Raw genomic sequence first — 21083 nt, 5'->3', positions numbered from 1 at the left:
CATCTCCACCCCCGTTGTCCAGCTCTGAGGGCCTTCTGGCAGTCCCCTCATTGAGAGAAGTGAAGTTGCAGGGAACCAGGCAGAGGGCCTTCTTGGTAGTGGAATGCCTTCCCATCAGATGTCAAAGAGATAAACAAACATATGATTTTTCACAGACATCTGAAGGCCGCCCTATTTCAGGAAGCTTTTAATGTCTCATGTTTGGGTGTGTTCCTTTATATTTTGTTGTAAGCCGCCCAGAGTGGCTGGGGCAACCCAGTCAGATGGATGGAGTACAAGCAATAAATTATTATTACTATTACTATGTGCATTTATCACATGCATCTTAATTTCTTCATTCTCCCTCTGATCTCATGGGTTATGAGGAATATGTATTGGAGGATCCATAGATTCCCAACTATAATCTGTACTATTTTACATTTACTTCGTAAGGGTCTTGCTGCTTCTCCTATACTTACTGTAGTCAGGCAACATGTAGCATTAGCTACATTAGTACAGTATTTTTCTGTGGTTGTGCAAGATGGTTTTAATGTCCTTACTAAGTTGTCAGCAGCACATACATAAAAGATGAATTTGCTTGTAATGCGGGCATATTTAATTCTGACTCATTTTTCACTCCCACGGAGAAATGGAAAAAAAAGCTTGCATCCCACTAACAGTGCCATTGTGGCCTTCAGGAAAAGGGAGCATGTGAGTATTTTGAAAAGCTGTGAATGACGTGTGAACATTTTGTTGCAATTTAAAGTTCACAGCAGTAAAACTAACAAACCTGCCTTGTAAATCTGCACCCCTGTAAATGAATGGGTTTTTCTTTTGTTCAACTGATAATTGGCTTATAGGTATAAGTCAATGTTATGGGGGGGAGAGATAGAATGGGGGGAAGGAAGAATTAATTTTAGCAACACTAGGAAATGACACGCTGAGTCAGCTGTGAGGATGGGAGCCATAAAAAAGTAAAGCATATTAACATAATTCCTACGTGCAGAAAAGTAATTACATAGAAGCCTACTAGGAAAATAATTGAATTTAGCTGGCCCAATATATTAATGCATGCCTTCTGTTAAACTTTTGAATAGTGCGTATTAGAGAGATCTTTTAAATAGTCTTGCCTTTTTAGAGTTGCTAGTAAATGTGTTGTAGGGTCAAATCTTTTATGGGTATTTTATGGGAGATTTAGAGGGAGGATTTTAAAGGCAGTTCTATAATCTCATAATCACACCAGTTCTTGTTTCATTGGGGTGGGTCACCCAAATTGTCTTCCTTAATGCTTCCTCCCTTAGAAATTTAGGCACTTATCCAATTCCGAAGCACTTACACGTAGATACGAGTAGTCTCATCATCCTAAGTGCTTTTGTGGGAGGAAAGTGAAATGTAATAGCCTACATTTGCGAAAAGGCCTTGGGAAGTTCTGATGTCATTATGGAGTCCAGACAAAAAAGATGATTCACCTTGTTGCTGAAAATACTATTGATACAGTGATGTAGTCATCAACAACTGCAGGCTGTAATACCTTAAATCTCTGCTGTTGTAGTACAGGCAAGTCCAACCACAAGTAGCCTGAGATCTACCATCCAAAATCAAAAACTGGCAGTGATCAACCACACTCTCCCATTGTCATTCTTCAGCTTAAACACATTATATTTGGCTGAGCTTATGATAAAAATAATAACAAATGATAATTGCTTCAATAAAACCTGAAAAGTTCATCATAAATCAATATATTTTTTAAAATGCATACTTTGTATACTTGTAATAGCATAAGAAAACAACATTGAGGTCAGGGTCCTACATAATCAGAACATGATGCACGGATTGTTGTTCACAAAAGCTCATGCCATAACAAATGTGTTATGTCTTTAAAGTACCCCAGGACTCTTGCTGTTTTTCAAATGAGTCAGGGACACTTGTCAATCACAGCATTTCCCCCCATAGTTTGAAACAGAAATTGGCAGAGTTGAACTGCAGAGTTGACAGCCTTCAAGCACCACCTTAGAACTGGATGAAACCTGTAGAAGCCCTTTCCCCTGGATCCAATCCACCCCTTCCTTTTGAGTAAACGTAAAGCAGCCCTTTCTCTCTCTGAGGTGCCAGTGTGCAGGACTGCACACACACACACCACTCCCTGTGTGGGTGAGATGGCAGCCGCTAGGAAGGGTCCCCCACTCCCTCGTGTGTGTTTACTTGGGAGTAAAGCCTCAGTGGTCGGTTTACAGCCAGCATGGAGGGGAGGGGGCAAGGCAGTCCTCTCCTCAGGGCTGGCTCCTGGAATGTCCAGCACCATCTCTCTCTCTCTCTCTCTCACGCCAAACCATCCCTTGCTCTCGAGGAGCCAGCGCTCATGGCCTCTATCCACGTGTTGGACAATGCTGCTGTAGTAGGATCTTAAGAGTCAGAAAATCCAGAAATAGAAGCATTTCTCTTCATTGGTTGCACACGTATTCTGTATTATTTTAGAAGCTTTTCCTTTGTTGGATATGCAGGTTTGACTGATTAAACGCCAGCAACATAGTGAGCACACCTTGGGTTCATTTGGGTGGGGGTTTTTTCCCCATAATGTCTTTCTAACCTACTTTTTAGGGCATTTACCCTCCCAAGGTGGATTACATCAAACCAATACAGTACAAAATGAAATTTCCAAGATTTGAAATAACAGCAAAAACAATGCTTAAGCAGTTATTTTCAAACAACCACAAAAGCTCCTGATTGCAGACAAGGGGGGGGGGAACACCTGCATTTAGGGCTTTTCTGAAGGATAACAGAACTGGTGGTGGTGGTGTGTGGAATACACATTCTTTTGTGCAGAGGGCATTTCTGAGATACAAAACCACTACGTTTTTTATTAGCTTCAACTTGTAGTTTCATCTGACCACAGTCAGATGTGTTTCATTTTAACTATACCGTAGTTTGAAACAGACAACGTCTTATAATGGGTCGTAAAACTTAACAAATCTTAACCAACCACAGTTAAGATTAACATCATTACCTGAAACCTAAACTTTGTTTAAACTGCAGTCAATTAAAAAAAGGAAAGGAAATGTTCTGTAGCAGCTTGTTCCCGAGGGAGAACATGCAACCTGAAGGCAAGCCTTAGATTAATACACCTGTCTTCATCATGTTCATTAATTTCAGTGGGTCTGCCCTGGGCAAAGCTTTGTGGAACACCATTCATAGACTGGCAGTAACCTCTCCCAACCCTGTCTGGACATGCCAGGGATTGAACCCAGGGCCTTACAAAGTAGATGCTCTGCCAATAAGCTATGGTCCTTCCTCATTTAGGGCTTTGAAAACAGTATTTCTCAATCTCTTTTAACCCATGCCCCTTTGAGCTAACATAAAAGTCCCACATACAGTCCTTTCAAGCATGGGTCCCCTAATTATTATATTGGAATTTTCAAGTGGGTTTTGTGGGTTCTAATGTTCTATTTATGTTGCACATATTTTTGGAACCCCATCCCCAAGACCATCATATGCCCCTCCGTCAAGAAACACTTCTTTGTAGACTAATACCAGCGCCTTAAATTGGGTCCAAGAACAAAATTCAGCTATTAGTGCTGAATTGGGTCTAAATGTGTAGCTCGCTCACTGTTTTGGACCGTAAAAGATGAGTCATGAAACCACAACATGAAAAGTCCACAGGGGCTCTGTAATAAGCCATAAGGCCTAACCAACTAACGCTTGAATTAATCAAGATGGCTTAGGTCCTCCCCCTGCCCCCATCCCTTGTGCTTCCAGGAAATTCTCCTGATGATAACTCCTTCACTGAATTACTTTGAGTGGGTGGGGTGGTTTCCTGCTTCCATTAACATGAAACATGTGCTATAATCATCCTACTGTTCTGAAGTTTCATAAAGAACAAGAGACTTCACAAAATCAAGAGAGACAAGGCAGAATGGTGTCGGTTATCTGCTATTACAAGATTAATGAATGACATGACCCCAAAGTGGCTTGTTGGCCTTTATGGAAAAGCAGCGTGGACTCCAGATGCACAGCGTGAGAGGCAGCGGGGAATGTGTGGGGTTTCATCTCCAAAGCGTGCGCTCATGCGGTGTCACTAAGCTCCGAGCGTTCCTGAGATGTGCACCTGTCAGTGGGGCTTTGTCTCAATCTGAGAGGCGAAGTGTTCTAAGCACGTGCATTTTGCAACCCCGAGCTGATCTCATAACGTTGCGGTTGGCAGCCAACCTTCCAGGCTGGAGCTTGAACTTCAGAATTGCCTTTATTGTAAATTACTACAGTGGAACCTCAGGACGCGGGTGGCGCTGTGGTCTAAACTACAGAGCCTAGGGCTTGCCGATCAGAAGGTCGGTGGTTTGAATCCCCACAATGGGGTGAGCTCCCATTGTTCGGTCCAATCTCCTGCCCACCTAATAGTTCAAAAGCATGTCAAAGTGCAAGTAGCTAAATAGGTACCACTCCAGTGGGAAGGTAAATGGCATTTCCGTGCACATCTCTGGTTCGCCAGAAGCGGCTTAGTCATCCTGGCCACATGACCCGGAAGCTGTCTGCGGACAAACACTGGCTCCCTCAGCCTATAGAATGAGATGAGCGCCACAACCCTAACAGTCAAGGGTGCCTTTACCTTTATCCTACAGTGGAACCTCAGGTTACATACTGTCCTCGTTTCGAACGCTTCGGGTAACGAGCTCCGCTAACCCGGAAGTGGATGCTCCTGGTTGCAAACTTTGCCCCAGGATGCAAGCAGAAGTCGCACGGTGGTGGCAAGAGACCCCATTGGTGAAAGCGCACCTCATGTTAAGAACAGTTTCGGGTTAAGAACGGACCTCCGGAACAAATTAAGTTCGCAACCGGAGGTACTACCGTATATAGTAAAAATATTGAGCTGTATCCAGTGGCATCAGTCAGCTGATGGTAAAGGTTCTGTCAGGAGAGCAGGGAAGGAAGGAATTTTCAGGGATCCCATCAGTTACACCGCAGCAGCCCCCCTGCTCCAGAGGGGGGGGGTGTCTCCCAGTGAGGAGGAGAGGGAATTTCTAAGAACCACTTCCCTCCCCATTTCACTGTGGAAAAGCCCTACAGTCAGCTAAGTAACACTGTTGGCTACAGCCCAGTTATTTTCAGTACTCCTGATTTTTTTTCTGAGTGAGTCCCTGAAGCAGAAAAATTGCCCAAGAGAGGATTCAGGGGACGCATGTGTAAGTAATGTGCATCCAAAGAAATGTCTGTAAATGGAAGTGATGCTGGACATGCTCTGTAACGATCTACTTGGGTTTTTTTCTTTGCTTTCGTTAATTAGCTAGATCGAGGAAACCTACTTATCAATTTGAAAGAAAGAGGAAAAAGAAAAGAAGTCAAACAGCTGTTTTCAGCCTGTGGGTCCCCAGATGTTGTTGGACTACGACTCCCATCATCCCTGAGCTCTGGCCTTGCTAGCTAGGGGTGATGGGAGTTGTAGTTCAACAACATCTGGGGACCCAAAGGTTGAGAAAGGCTGAATGCAGGTTGTCTTTGTCCCCTGCTCCTCTGCTATCCCCCCTTTTTTGCAGTGTGTTAGACTGCATTGGAGGCTGGAGTTGCCCCAGGTCTGGACAACCTGGGATAGAGGGGCTCCTTTTAAAAGATGGGAAGGCTGTGTGCTTCTGGGCCCTTTGGCCTGCTGCTTATGGCTGCGGGCCATGCGGCCTTGGCTTTTTATATCATTCTGCTTTGTACGTAGCAGGGGTGTGTGTGTTTTGCTCTGGTGTCCTCTGCTAGGCAGGCCTTTCCATCTATTTTTAACCTGCACTACCAGTGACTAGAGGAAGATTGTTGCTTTCCTTGTGTAACTGGCGAAGAAGTGTAATCAGCTGGCTTCAGCTCAAAGCCAGCCTTTACTTTATTTGGAGAAGAAGAAAAAGCAGCGTACTTTGGAGTGGGTTGTAGCTGCATGCTTCAGAGGTAGGTGATAGCAGCTGGCGAGAAGATCAGGCTCCTGACAGGTCCCAGTGTCTGAGGACAAGAGACTTTTAACAGCCGGGAATGGACCCTCTCATTGCACGAAAAAGAAGACTGAAACTACTGGTCCGGCTTTAAGCTGCCACCTGAAACTGCAGTTTTAATGAATGGGCTTCAGGAAAGGAGACTTGAAGCGCAGAATAAGTTGCAGGCAGAAGAGAAAGTGACCAGTTTGTTTTCCTAGGGGTTTTTTAAGGGTTAAAGGAATGCATTTGGATAGTGATGGAATGGATGACATCATCACTGAAGTATCCACATTGGATGTGGAGGGGAATTATAAAAAGGTAAGAGACACAAAGGGGCTCTTTTGTCTGGGAACAATTGCTGCTGTTTGCAGGAGAGAAACAAATCAGGGCCTTGCAGTTGCAAAAAAAAAGAAAGAAAAAGCATTCACAAAACATCCTTCAAGGATGCAAAAACAGAAATAAATGTGCATGTTCATGACAGTGTCTCTTTAGTTCGCTATATAATGACATTTGTTGTCATAATAAATGTTTTCACCAACTTTCTGTTAAGCTTTAGTTCAGAATATTGCATTCTACATACTTTTTGGTTTGGCTATATAAAACATTTTAACTGTCAGCACTGCAGATCGATGGAAATCAGGTGCTAGGAGTGTATTGATGTAGTATGTTGTAGTAAGTTAGGCAATCCAGTTTTGATTAATGTTTGAAACTTGAATGGTCTTTTCTTTTCTTTTCTTTTCTTTTCTCTCTCTTTCTCACTTCTCCTACCACCAACCCATTGAATAGAAACTTTTTAAATTGAATAGTATAGTGAGTTTACCCAGGTTTTGGAGAGTTTATATAAACTGCTGCATTGGCATGTCTTTAAAAAGCATGCCAGCTGCAATATGGAACTTTAAATATAGTAATTGTCTATGTCTGGTAATAACAGACATACTTAAAAATAACTTTAGCTGCATGGCTGAGGTCTTGACATCAAATTACAAGAATATGCCAGTTCTTAGCCTAAGAGTGCCCAAAACTTCCACTCTTTCTGTATTTGTCTTCTTCTGGCCAGAACTTGTTGCCTTAAGAAACTGTTGATGGGTTTCTGAATGCACAGATTTCCCTTATGTGTGGAATTTGACACATTTTACCGTCACATTGGCTTAATGGAAAGTTTAGTGATACCTACTTTGTTGCCTACAAATACGTTTTGTGATTTATTTAATTCTGCAACTGTATGTATTAATTTTGGAAAGCTAATGACACCTACCATGTGGGACATGGAGGCTGTTGTACCAGCTGGGGGAGGCCGTAATTCCAAGCATAGCATGCAGTTTGCACGCAGAAGGTCCCAAAAGTTCAGCCCTCGACATCTCCCTTTAGTGGAATCTCCTGTAGCATGAAATAGTCAGAATGTGCCTTGCAGTCTGGCTAACTATAAGGAAGCTTTATATGTTCATAGTTGGAGAACTTCCAACACACTAGCTTTATAAATTTGCTATTAAAAAAAATCTCATAATGGTCAGAAACTCTGATACTAGTGTCCGAGAATATTATCATTTTTCAATCTCGCTCCTTGGCTGGTACCTCAAATATTTGTTTCTGGCTCTTTTGAAGCCTAGATATTTGAAATACAAGTTAATTTTGGATTCTGCCATCTTTGAATTGCCTTTATGTTACTATCGGACTAAATAAACATTCTAATTATAGTGTTTTGTTTGTGTTTCTAGAAAACTTAGTAAACTATATGCAGTAAATGAGATAGAACAATGGAAGTAACAATTTGACTTGTTCTGAACTCTTAACGGCTTGCATTTCTGGCTGTCTACCCTTCTTGCAGCCATATTTCTATTGCTATAAATGCCACGTTGGTAAAGTGTTCTAGAGAATATGCACATGAACATATCCTCTTAATACGAAAGGCCTTGTATTGTGATAGGAAAGGGGCAATGATACCTAATAAGAGACCTGTCAGTTTCATATAAATGTTGACATACTGTTCTCATTGTGCATGTATGCAATGTAAAGCTCACCGTGAATGTACACCATTAACACATAAAACTCATTTATTGGTAATATCTGGAATAAAGTGTCCTTTAAAAGGGTCAATAAAATTATCCTCTGACGTGTTATTGCTGCCGGTTGAACAATCAGCTAATGATCCTGCTAGCTTTTGTGAGACTCAGGCTCTCCTTTAACAATTCAGACAAAATGATAGGAGTAAGTCAGCAGCATTTCTGAAGCACCATAAAAAGCATCAATAAAACAGAGGGGCCGCAAAGCTTATCCAGTGAAGTTTTGTTTGAAGCACACCAATTTGGGCCAGATCAAGAAATACTCTTGGAAATAAAGTGCTACTTCTGGAGATTTCCTGTATCCCGAGTTACTTCAGCCCTGAGTGATTTTCTACATATTTGCAGCAAATCTTGTTGGCTAAATTGGTTCTTTCCAAACTGTGCTGAAGACAACAGTTGTTCACCACACCTGCTGAGAGAACAGAATGGACTGAAAGGAAGTGGCAGTGTTAATCATCTGAGCTAGTAGGACATAACTAGGTAGAACTGGTTTGGCCATGTAAATGGTTTTGAAGATATAGCTACCATATTGAAACCATCCAGGAAAATAGAATATAGCTTGGTAAATTAACGGCATGAAAGCTGCATAAAAATATGAACATTTTGTGAAAAAATAGGACCTGGGCACTGGAGGATGCCACCCATGTTGGATCCATGGGTGTAGGTTCCTTGGGCAAGACACTCTCCATGGGTCCTCCTTCCTGTGGATTTTGTCTCATCACTGCAGTAGGTCCAGTGGGCTTTTGGCAGTGTTCCTGACCCCCTCCCAGGGTGTCAGCAGACACTTGACATGGCTTCTGAACACCACATTGGCTACCCTTGATGGTACGGCAGTGGTGAAACCAACTGCATTGTGTGTGTGGTGGTTTATACTACTTTTTTCCCCTTTCATACAGATTAAGCTTGCATTACAGAACAAAATGTAATTCATGCTATTATGTGAAGGACCTGTAAGTTCTTAAAGCGTTAGAAGGCATCCCCAGAGAATTACATCTCAATATCTCTTGATATTATATCTGTTCAGCAGATCACATGATAGGTATTACCCAGGTTTTACTGAAGCATGTATCAAAACAGCCATTCATGTTAATGGAACCAGATTGCACCAATCATGAATCTTGAGTTTTATGGTGGCTGTGCTAGATCTTTGAATTCTAGCTGAGAGTTGTTAGAGGACAATTTGCAGAGTTCCCTGAGGTGAGGGGTTGACTGTTAAACCATTTTGGGAATTGTAGCTTCGTAAAGAAGCAATGGGTATCCTTTTCATTCTCAGCATCCTTAACAAACTGTGCTTCCAAGGATTGTGTTTAAAGTGGTATGTTACTGCCTAAGTTCTACTCAGTGAAATCAGTGAACCCAAGTTAACAATGTCCATTGCCTTCAATGGGTCTCTAGCGTTGAATACAGCCCAGTAGTCAGTCTAAAATAATAATAATAATAACTTCCCATGAGCTGGACTATTTCAATAAGAAGGCTGCTGAGTTTTTAGAGACTGAACTTGCAAACGTTTAGGAGGAGAGGAGAATTATTAAAAAGTAGATCAATGGCCTGTGAAACAACCTTGCAGTGTATAAACATATAAATATTTGGCCAGCAGACTTGTAAACCTGTTATAATAGCTAGCGCTAACTTGTCTTTAGATGAGTTGGCCAGCTTCCTCAACTGTTGTTTAGCTGCCAAAGTTCATAGCGTAAACCCCAAGCCTCCAATATGCAGGTGCAACATTTGGCTTTTTAATGGATCAGAAAGACCCCATGACCCCTGCTACCACATAGTGAAAAATAAAACCAACATTGTTGGGCCATAAGTGTGTGTACACTTCCTTTTTTTAAAAAAAAAAGATATTTTAAAAATGCATAAAACAATTTTCTAGTAACGCTCTGGTGGTCTGCTGTGGACTTTTGCTGCAGACATAAGGCTGCTTTTCTGCCTGCCATTTTATGATGATGCTAATTATGCCAGTTTCCGTACTCTCATTAGTTACTGTGCTAACTATGTCATTGCTCCACCCGCACAGGCATGTCCAAAGTCCGTTTTGGGGGCCTAAATCGGCCCCTTGGCTGGTTTTATCCAGCTCCTGTGGGAGCTCAACAAGTTCAATCCTAAGAAAAGCTCAACAAACAACCTTGGGGTAAAATCATTTCAATCCTAAAAAAAGGTCAACAACTTTGGTCAGCCCTCACATATGTTCACTTCATCAAATCTGGCCCTCTTTGAAAAAAGTTTGGGCACCCTGGATCTACTGCTTGCACTTGCATCATCCTCACAATTTAATTAGTCTTTTTATTCTCCCCATGTCCTCCCATGAGCCACTCTAATTGTAGGTAAAACATGAGTAACTTAAGTATTACGGCCGCAGATCTTATGCATAGATGTGATGCAACCAACAGATCAATTGCACTGATGCACAAGTACTTGCAAATCACTACGTGCAGCACTTGAGCTGAAAATTGCACACTCTCTTTTAATCTCTACAAACTGATGCAAGTGTGATGGCCTCAGATAGAGACAGATAGATCAGTCTGTTTCTGGTTTCTGTCACACATTGATCTGCAATTTAAAACCACGGAGTTGTCTCTCCTTCCCTCATGCACCCCAAAAATCAACTTCAGAGGGTCCCCCAATGTCTAATCTCATATGTCCCCACTCAACTGCTTCCAATCCCCAGCAGTGGCGCTGTTCTAGGTGCCACCCAATATTTGCTCTGCACTTGTAAGAAATCATTCTTTTAGTTTTGCCTACACTTTGGAACTCGCTGCCTATTGACATCAGGCAGGTCCCTTCACATGCATTCCTTTCAGCATCTGCTTAAAACATTTTTGTTTAGGCAAGCCTATCCTGACACAGATGGCGCTGTGGGTTAAACCACAGAGTCTAGGACTTGCCGATCAGAAGGTCGGCGGTTCGAATCCCCGCGACGGGGTGAGCTCCCGTTGCTCGGTCCCTGCTCCTGCCCACCTAGTAGTTCGAAAGCACGTCAAAGTGCAAGTAGATAAATAGGTACCACTCCAGCGGGAAGGTAAACGGCATTTCCGTGCGCTGCTCTGGTTCGCCAGAAGCGGCTTAGTCATGCTGACCACATGACCTGGAAGCTGCACGCCGGCTCCCTCAACCAATAAAGCAAGATGAGCGCCGCAACCCCAGAGTTGGCCACGACTGGACCTAACGGTCAGGGGTCCCTTTACCTTTACCTTTATCCTGACACATAGATGTTGACATGTTAAATCTCTTTTTCATTTACTTCTGATTTTATTTTTTTAATGTTTTTAACTACTTGTTCTTAAGTTTTTATTGATAGTCATATTTCTTGTAAACTTCTTAGAGGTTTTGCTACAAGTGGTGTGTATATATTGTGTTGAATAAACAAAAAAAGGGGGTGACAGGGGAAGGGAGGCGGGAATTCTGTTGTACAAGTGGAACAACAGTGTCGGATACAACACAGACACACGCAACACCTTATTTTCTGTATCTTTTTACATAACATGCATTTAAAATAAATATATTTATATGCTTTTTATCCCAATTTATGCAATTTCATATGCATTTTTGGCATGTTTTATGAGCCAGGGACTGTTATCGCAAAGTTCTAAGCATCCTGGAAACTGAAAGTGCATTCCAATTTGGGTATTTAATCCAGGAAATGTGAATCAGCTCAGTTTGCTTTTAAAAATGTGTGCCGGACTAAAGCATCCCTAGCTTCAGAGCCATAGATCTGGATTTCGGCATGCAACCTTAGTCAACCCTTTAAACTGCAGCATGCAGTGTGTAGGAAATCTGTAGATTTTACACTGAGACTTTCACATGTAGCAAGCTCTGTGAAGTAACACTTGACTCACTGACGGGTGGATAACGTGTTGTGTGGTGTTGCTTTTTAACATTGCAAATGTGTATTTGAAAAAAAAATGTTTTAAACAAAAACTGGCCAGTGCAATGCCCATATGGTGAAATTAGCTCCTGCAGCAAACTTGGAAGATGAGGGAAATTGATTTGTTGAGGACTTTACTTGTAGGATGTTGTGCTGGGTGGTAGTCCTCGTTCCGCCTTTAGCCTATGCATTTCATTCCTTCCATAGACACAACCACAGTGCTCACACACCAGAAGGGTGATCAGTTTAGCGAAACCTTAAGGTTTTCAGAAGTACAAAGAATATTTAGAAAGAAACTTTGAAGGGTTGGGAGTGGGCAAAAGCAGCATGTGAGGATTGGGCATGTTAGTGGCTGCATATTACTGATGGAGTGGGGCAGAGAACTGAGGGTGGGGGTAAAAGAATGGGGTGGTGAACAGGGACCACCTTTTGTTGCAGGTCCCACTCGTTCTTACTAACATGAGAAATGGCAAGTGTCTTCTTTCTATCAATGCCAGCTTGATAAAGAAGGAGGGGACTTCCGGTGGTCAGCAGTTGACAAATTCATTTTGGGCTTTGGGAGTGATTTGTGGCTACTGTGAGCATGGACTGCTGTTGGGAGTAATGTAGAAACTTCCATGTGAAAGCTTCATGGATAGCTCCATTGGTTAGAGTGTGGTGCTGATAATGCCAAGGTTGCAGGTTCGATCCTTGCATGGGGCAGCTGCATATTCCTGCTAATTCAAAGAGTGATCCTCAGGGTTTCTTCCAACTCTATGATTTTATGATATGCACTAAGCATGCCATTCTGGCTGAAAATATTCTGTTCACCACAGTTTTTGTTGGCTATTGATGTCTGCCACTGTCAAACCTTACAGATTTTTTAAATGCTTGACTGGTATTTCTTGGTTTTTATTATTTTAATTGTATTTTTGTTTTGCATATTGTTCTTTTATGATGCCTCTTCTTTTGCTTCCTTCTGTAGTGGTTTAGCCTCTAAGCGACTGGATGCTGCTACATCTAGATTTATGTTTTATTTTGACAGTGTCCAAGATTATCCTTACACAACTGTCTCCACATCTTTCTCTGAATTCTCCCCCCACTGCAGGAAAACAGCTTCATAAAACAGCAGTGCAGATGGAAGCATCTTCAGTAGCATGTAATAGATTGGATGAAAAACAAAATCTAATGAGAGAGCCCCCTGAGGTTCCTTTTCTGTTATAGCAGCACTTGTGGCAAAGTGAAAATGAATATACCAGCTTATTAAGTTCAGCCACTGTGCTCTTAAAGTTATTGATTTTTCCCTCATGTTGCAGTTCGTTTGCCGCTGCACTTTTTTGAGACAGAAAAGCTATATACCAGATGCATAGTGCGCTATACGTTTCAAAGGATGGTTCTTGGAAACATTCAGTTAGCAGTCGTATCTATGGGCAATCGCTAATGAATTCTGCTAATGGTGATGCTCCTGAAAATCACTAGGCTGTAATTGCTTCAGATTAGACAGTGTGGCACCAGTTTCCAACTCTAATAAACAAAAGTATGAATTAAAACCTATTGTTGCTTAGGTTGAATCCGTAGAGGGAACTGGGTATTTGCAGTTTGGTTTGTTTGTTTGTTTGTTGAATGGATCAGGCCAAAGGCCCATCTAGTCCAACATAGCTCAGTAGGTAGAGCATGATATTCTTAATCTCAGGGTTGTGGGTTCAAGCCCCAACTTGGGCAAAAGTTTCCTGCATTGCAGGGGGTTGGACTAGATGACCCTTGGGATCCCTTCCAACTCTCTGATCCTATTCTTAGAGTGGCCAACCAGATACCTGTGGGAAAACCACAAGCAGGCTTTTTTCTGTTGAGGGCCGCATTTGCTCTGGGGTAAGCTGATGGGGGCCATATGCCAGTGATGAGTGGGGCATGGGCAAGAGTGGGTGGGCAGCCACTTTTCTCACTTTCTGATGCCCCCCCTTTCCTCTTTTACACTCTTACCTCCTGCACTACAAACTGCCAGGTCTTGCCAGAGATCTGAACAGTTTGCTTACAGAGGGCTTTCCACCCCTCAACACACACACACACACACACACACACACACACACACCCATCTGTCTTGGCTTTTTAGCCCCTCTAAGGTCTCTCCATTCAATGAAATTTGGCCAAGGACCACAGGTTGCAAACCCTGGAGTTCAAAACTACAACTAATCCAGAATGCGGCATCTAGACTGGTGACTGGGGGGGCCGCCAAGACCACATAACACCGGTTTTGAAAGACCTACATTGGCTCCCAGTATGTTTCTGAGCACAATTCAAGGTGTTGGTGTTGACCTTTAAAGCCCTAAACGGCCTCGGCCCAGTATACCTGAAGGAGCGTCTCCACCCCCATCGTTCTGCCCGGACGCTGAGGTCCAGCACTGAGGGCCTTCTGGTGGTTCCCTCATTGCGAGAAGCAAAGCTACAGGGAATCAGGCAGAGGGCCTTCTCGGTAGTGGCGCCCGCCCTGTGGAACACCCTCCCATCACATGTCAAAGAGATAAACAACTACCTGACATTTAGAAGACATCTGAAGGCAGCCCTGTTCAGGGAAGTTTTTTATGTGTGACATTTTAATGTATTTTTAATTTTTGATGGAAGCCGCCCAAAGTGGCTGGGGAAACCCAGCCAGATGGGCGGGGTACAAATAAATTATTATCATCATCATCATCATCATCATCAAATTCAGAACCGTGGTTGGCTTAGGCAAGAATTGTCCAATCTGGAAGTACAGCATGGAGTGTCGTGGTCAAGTTATCTCTCTCCCAAAGGGGCCATAGCTGGTGAACCAGCTGGAGATGGACCTCAAATGACAGTTGGATCCAGGAGTAATCTCAAGCTATGGACCTGCTCCTTCCAGAGTAGTGCAACCCCATCCATAGCAAGCCATCTTCCCACTTCCTGGACTCAAGAACTTGGAACAAATGATGACTTCTTGCATTGAGTCAGATTGTTATAAGATGTGTGGTGTTTGTTGTGTATTCTGTTGCTTCTATGGCTCATACACTGCCTTGTGTATAGCAGTGTAGAAAGACAGTAAACAAATTAAAGGCGAAAATGAACTGAAATAACACTTGTGTCAGGATCACCTAGTGACTAGTCTGAGACAATATTCAACATGTATTCTCTGTTTGAAACAAATCAAAAGGGTACATAATATCATTGGTGCTTTATCTCCTTGTCTCAAATTATAGCACTGAGTGCTGAAAATGTTGGATTAACTTTAAAGTTCTGTTTACAGGAATGTGGTCTGCTGTCAGCAGTTTGACGATAATTGTTCTGGTTTTGTGTTTTTTTCAGGCTCAAAAAAATGAGAGGGAGTCTATCAGGCAAAAACTGGCGCTTGGAAGTTTCTTTGATGATGGCCCAGGAATTTATACCAGCTGTAGTAAAAGTGGGAAGCCAAGCCTTTCTTCTCGGTGAGTGAAAATGGCACGGTGAACATTTATCATTTTAATAACCTCCATGTGGCATAATATCATAGAGTTATGCCGCGTGGCATAATATCATAAAGTCCAGGCTTTTGAGACTGTGACATTATCTTCAGTGTTCTGTCCGTTCATGATTTAACTACAAAGAGAAACCCCTCAACTGTCTGAGCTTCTAAGCTTCTCATCTTCTGTCTCCCCCTGGCATCTGTTTGTCCAGCAGTACCGTGCATTTCCAATGTTGTGTGTGAATGTAAATGCTTCCTTCCATTTCTGTGATTGTCAGTCATTTTCCCAGAACTTCATTCTGTGTGCCTTTCAAACATATTGGGGAAAGGTATGGTTTAATATACTATTCCATAAGCCATCTCAAACTCAGCAGAGGTGAGGATATAAATATTTAAAGAAACATCAGTAACATCTGTAATGAATAATTTCTTCAGCTGCTTTAAAGATTTTAAAAGCGCTCAGCACATTAAGTCTGGATACTGTTTGAATTATCAGTGTTACTTAAAAGCCTTTTGAAGTCTACACTGAGTTACACACTGCACTTAACTGAGTTTATCTGGCTATTCCAGCGGCTAGTCTTGACGCTTTTCATTTGTTAAAGTCATATATTTAGTGACGTCTCGCTTTTTGTACTATTGTATGATTGCTTGCCTTTGGCTAAGCTAGGCATAGGCAAACTCGACCCTCCAGATGTTTAGGGACTACAACTCCCATCATCCCTGACCACTGGTCCTTTTAGCTAGGGATGATGGGAGTTGTAGTCCCAAAACATCAGGAGGGCCGAGTTTGCCTAAGCCTGGGCTAAGCAATAAAGGTTTGGATTTAGTGGGAGATTTCAAATGTATTACAAAGAAATACAAATAATTTTATGAAGCAGCACTGCCTCCCTTCAGACATCTGAACTCAAGGATATAAATTTGAGTACAGCCACCCAAACCCCCAGTCTTACACTGGCATATAATTGTATATTCTTTGAGAAGGCCCTTTATACTTTGTAAGAATTCCAGTCTCTTGCCTCTGTCGTAAAATTCTGAATACTGCACGCTTAACATGGACAAATGCCACAGCAGCTGTAAACGCTTTAATGGTAACCAAACTTTTATATAGGCATGATAAATAAAAGTGTGTGAATGGTCAGTCCTGATGAAAATTTATTTTCAACATAAATGTAGAAACCAAAGAGCATTTGTGCATGCAGTGGTGAGCTGTTATTGCCTGTGGGAGACTCATCAAAATATACATTCTCCAGTTTATCACTGGAAAAGGATTTTGTGGCTCCTGGTTATTTAAACAAGCAATGCATTATCTGGAAGGATAAAGGACAAGTGTTCTTTCAACATCCCATTCTCCATTTTGAGGCCCAAACGAGACCATGATCCTTTGTTGGCAATAATAAGAATTGGACTAAGGGTGCCTCCCCACACCAAATATTTGGTCTCAGCTCTCTACTTTTCTTTGAGGACACAACCTGAGTTAAAGTGGCACTTTGGGGGGTAAAAATTGTATTAATCACCCACCACGTTGCATATGGCCACAACCATTGCAGAAAAACTTCATGTTTCAAGCACCTAATTTTGTTACCTTCCAGTAGTAGCAGTTGTAATAGCTCCTCAACGGTGGTATAGTGGTAAATTTTTGAAGCATAGGAACTCACCGTGACAGCCCTGCTTACCCTTGAAGCCACACCTTCCAAGGGCACTCCAAAATCACAGGCTGGGGAGACCCCTGTTCATATCTATGTTCAGTCATGATGATTTCTGGGTGACTTTGGGCCTGTCACTCCCTAAGCCTGCCCTACCTAACAAAGGTATATCGTATTTACGGGACCGCCTCTCCTGGTATGCCCCACAGAGGACCTTAAGGTCCATGAATAATCACAGTTTAGAGGTCCAGGGCCCTAAGGAAGTCAGATTATCCTCCACCAGGGCCAGGGCCTTCTCAGTGATGGCTCCAACCTGGTGGAATGCTCTGTCCCATGAGACCAGGGCCCTGCAGGATTTATCTTCCTTCCGCAGGGCCTGTAAGACAGAGCTATTCCACCTGGCTTTCAATTTGAACTTAGCCTGATCTTTTATTCCCCTTCCTTCCCTCCCCCTCCCCTTTTTATGAAGATTACCCACTCTGGGATCCCACAGCTAATTCTTCCCTGGTCTCCTCGCTGGCCCAAATAGGACTAATTTAGCTAGCTAGCCCTGGTGATAATCTAATGTTTATTGGATGGATTTTCCCCCTAATTTGTTTTTTGAATTCTGAATTTTTTGTTATTCACGTTTTATACTGTATTTTACGCTGTTTTTTGATGCATCAATTAAGTGTTTTAAATTTGTTGTTAGCTGCCCTGAGCCCGGTTTTCTGAACTGGGAAGGGCGGGGTGTAAATAAAAATTTATTATTATTATTATTATGTGCCAGGCCAGATTTGTCCCACTCCACAAGCTTGAACATGGTCAAATACTGCTCTGTTAGGGACCCCTTGGGACCCCTTCCTCTTCTGTGGCGTAGGTTCATGGTAGAGCAGGAAACATATGGCACGTGGATGTCTCATGCAAGCAGACACAAGTTCACACATGCAAATGCCCTGACTGCTTCACTGATTAGGCTTTTCTTTGCACCCCAAAGCCACATTCATTGATCCCCTGCAAGGGTACGGGTTCAGGCAAAATAGTCTCTGAATGGCACAGCCTGGCACTTTCAGAGTTCCCAGGAAGGGTCTGTTTTTCACGCACAGGAACCCAAAAGTCAAATTTCCTTGAGGAGGCAAGGGCAGCCAAGTGTGGACTTCCTACCCTAGCACTGTTGTTTTTCTTCCTCTGGTTTTCAAGGTTCTTTGGAAAACAAGGAACAAGAAGGCCTGGTTCTTACTCTGGCTACCTTTTAATAGAAAATTTAACAACAAGAGTCAGGAAGGAAAAGGAAAAAAAGAAAACTTCAGTCATATTAATAGTACAGTAGCCATCGGTACCTCCATCTCAGTTTAAGCATACAAGTCACTATACATAGCCTGATAGATATTCAGGGCTGGCCCGGATTCTGATCATATGTATGGCTACTGGGACATAAGTCCTACCATATTAAACAAACTCACTGCCTAGTTGATGTGCATGGGATGGGAACTTACAGCATACTCCTATGCATGGCTACTCAGGAAAAAATCCTGTTGAGTTCAGTGGTACTTTCTCTCAGGCAAGTCTCTCTAGGACTGCAGCGTTTGTCTCCTAGTTTTCTCTCTCTGAACTCCTCAACATTTTCCCTATAACGTGTGTGCTGGTATTAAGAACAGAGGTTATGACTCACAAAGGAGTAAGGAGTTAATCTATTTCCCTTTGCAAACAATGCTAGAATAAAGCAAAGGAACAGTATATGTTATCACACCCTTCCCCGGGCAGCTATAATTTATGCTTCAGGCCTAAAGCTCATTGAATGTCTTGTGCAGCAGAAAAAGACATGGCGTAAAAATGTAAGTATGCAATTATTCATTATATATTGCATATTAATAATGCATCCAAAGAGCCATTAAAGTAAATGGAAAATAATATTTTACTGTCCATTTCCACTAAAGAGTAATACAAGATTAAATCTCCTGGGGATGGGGGCGCAAAGGAGAAATAGCATGAATCAAAGCCCATGTTTATTAGTTACACATGTCTTGTCTGCCTGGTGATATGTTTTGTTTACCATCATATTTCAAGTTCTTAATGAAATAACAAATTAGAAATGGTTCTTCTGTGAATCGCAGTCGCTGTATGGATATTCCATATCTGTCCAGAGGAGGAAAAAACCCATATGCTTCTGTATTGTCTACAGAGTCTCGGTGGCTATAAATCACAGTTAGCATTTTTATGGCTTGACATTACACAGCTTAGGAATTTTGTCAAGGGAGATGGCTGAATAGAAGTCCAGATGGCCAGAAGCATAACATCACCACAATCACAATAAACACCTTTATGGAAGAATTGTTTCTGACTAGAGAGACCAGCCGAATGCATCATCGAAAGAACGCTTTAAAAAATAATCTCTTCTCCCTGCCTTGTGCACAAGTTAATATAATACTTTAGCAGGTGCTCTCTGTATGCACAAATAACTGGATGATTGGTGAATTTTAAATTTAATCCTTTAATGTGCATGTGGCTTCCATTACAACCCATTCCTTATTTATGATAAAAGGATGCCTAAAGTTGCAAGCAAGTGCTACAGGCCACCTTGTGGCTGAGATCATGTTCGATTTTGGAATAAAGGAACCATTATGTACATTATACCAGTAAATAGGTTGTTAAAAGTGTTGCCTGCTGATTTAAGCGAGCACAGAGGGCCAAAGGCACTGCTATTCAGCTTTGGACAATCCACTGGCGCTGGGTGGTTTCTGTTGTTGTTTTTCTTCCTTTCTTTATAAAGCGTTTTATTGCTTTTTAACATATAATAAACACAATTTAAAAACACAGTAAACACCAACCATGTCAGCTTGTCTGTCATTTCTTGGGAAAAGGCGTAACAGCAGCTTAAAACTAGAGCCACGACTTTGTTGTTGTTATTGTTGTTTAGTCGTTTAGTTGTGTCCGACTCTTCGTGACCCCATGGACCAGAGCATGCCAGGCACTCCTGTCTTCCACTGCCTCCCGCAGTTTGATCAAACTCATGCTGGTAGCTTCAAGAACACTGTCCAACCATCTCATCCTCTGTCGTCCCCTTCTCCTTGTGCCCTCCATCTTTCCCAACATCAGGGTCTTTTCCAGGGAGTCTTCTCTTCTCATGAGGTGGCCAAAGTATTGGAGCCTCAGCTTCAGGATCTGTCCTTCCAGTGAGCACTCAGGGCTGATTTCCTTAAGAATGGAGAGGTTTGATCTTCTTGCAGTCCATGGGACTCTCAAGAGTCTCCTCCAGCACCATCATTCAAGCCTTCTTTATGGTCCAGCTCTCACTTCCATACAGAACCACGACTTAGAACCAGTTTAAAATGTGTATTGAAAACTCTGATCCAGTCGGTCTCTCCAGATGTTTCCATGGGTCTAGGGAGGTTTGTCTCAACTTCCTGACTTAATCTGTCCCAAACAAACTTGAAAATCTCTTTATCACCTCATTCACTTGCCAGAGCAAGGAGTGTCCTGGTGCTCTGGCAGATCATATTGTTGCTTCTGTTCTGAAAAACATCCTGGAACCATGACACACACACACACCCTGCATCCTTGCTCAGCTTCATGAATCATTTTTGAAGAGACATTCCCCCTTTTTAGACAGGAAGGAATTGCTCTTCTTGACATCTGGAGACAGACACAGACGCACACACTTGTATTAAAGATAATAAACAGCCTATGATGTCTGCCCTAATGCATTCACGAATCATCTAGAGTTCTATTTTTTCTCACCTGCACATTTATGCAGGTTTAATTGACTAAAACTCATATGACTTTAAGATTTTTTTAAAAAAATCAGGCAATGGACCTATTTATAAATTGTGGTTTTTTAAAAAAAACAGAGTTACAGTGGTTAACAGATTCTTCAGCTAGATTAATCTTTTTTTAGAAAAAAATGCTTATAAAAGCTGCAGGTGGCAACCATCATCTTACGAGAAACTCATTCACACACAGGGCCAGTACCTTTGTGTATATCATCAGAAAAGTTCCTTCTTGCTTCAGATATACTGTTTCACCTGTAGGCAACTCTACACAAATTTAATTGGTTGTTTAATTGACTAAAATACATATCTTAAAATACATATCTTAATTAGCACTAAGCAACTAAGAAGCAATGCCTGAGTTTGCTTTCTTCCTCCTGATCTCTTTCTCTTTTGTGTCACATCTTTTAGGCTGTAA

At 42.1% G+C, this 21083-nt stretch overlaps 1 protein-coding gene across 10 annotated transcripts in view; it reads left to right on the top strand.

Moving 5' to 3' along the window:
* Positions 1-21083, top strand: part of LOC309533114 (schwannomin-interacting protein 1-like) — a 397153-nt gene that overhangs the window by 361331 nt on the left and 14739 nt on the right. For 8 of the 10 annotated variants that reach the window (XM_082224231.1, XM_082224233.1, XM_082224234.1 and 5 more), the window contains one exon: positions 15141-15259. In XM_082224231.1, the coding sequence (XP_082080357.1) occupies positions 15141-15259 (119 nt within the window). Of the gene's footprint in view, positions 1-5820; positions 6237-15140; positions 15260-21083 lie in introns of those variants that run through there. The other 2 variants (XM_082224238.1, XM_082224240.1) reach the window with 2 other exon arrangements.

The sequence above is a fragment of the Podarcis vaucheri genome, assembly GCF_965113315.1.
Source record: "Podarcis vaucheri genome assembly, chromosome: 5".
NCBI classification, from domain to species: Eukaryota; Metazoa; Chordata; class Lepidosauria; order Squamata; family Lacertidae; genus Podarcis; species Podarcis vaucheri.
This window is presented reverse-complemented; position numbering and strand designations above follow the sequence as displayed.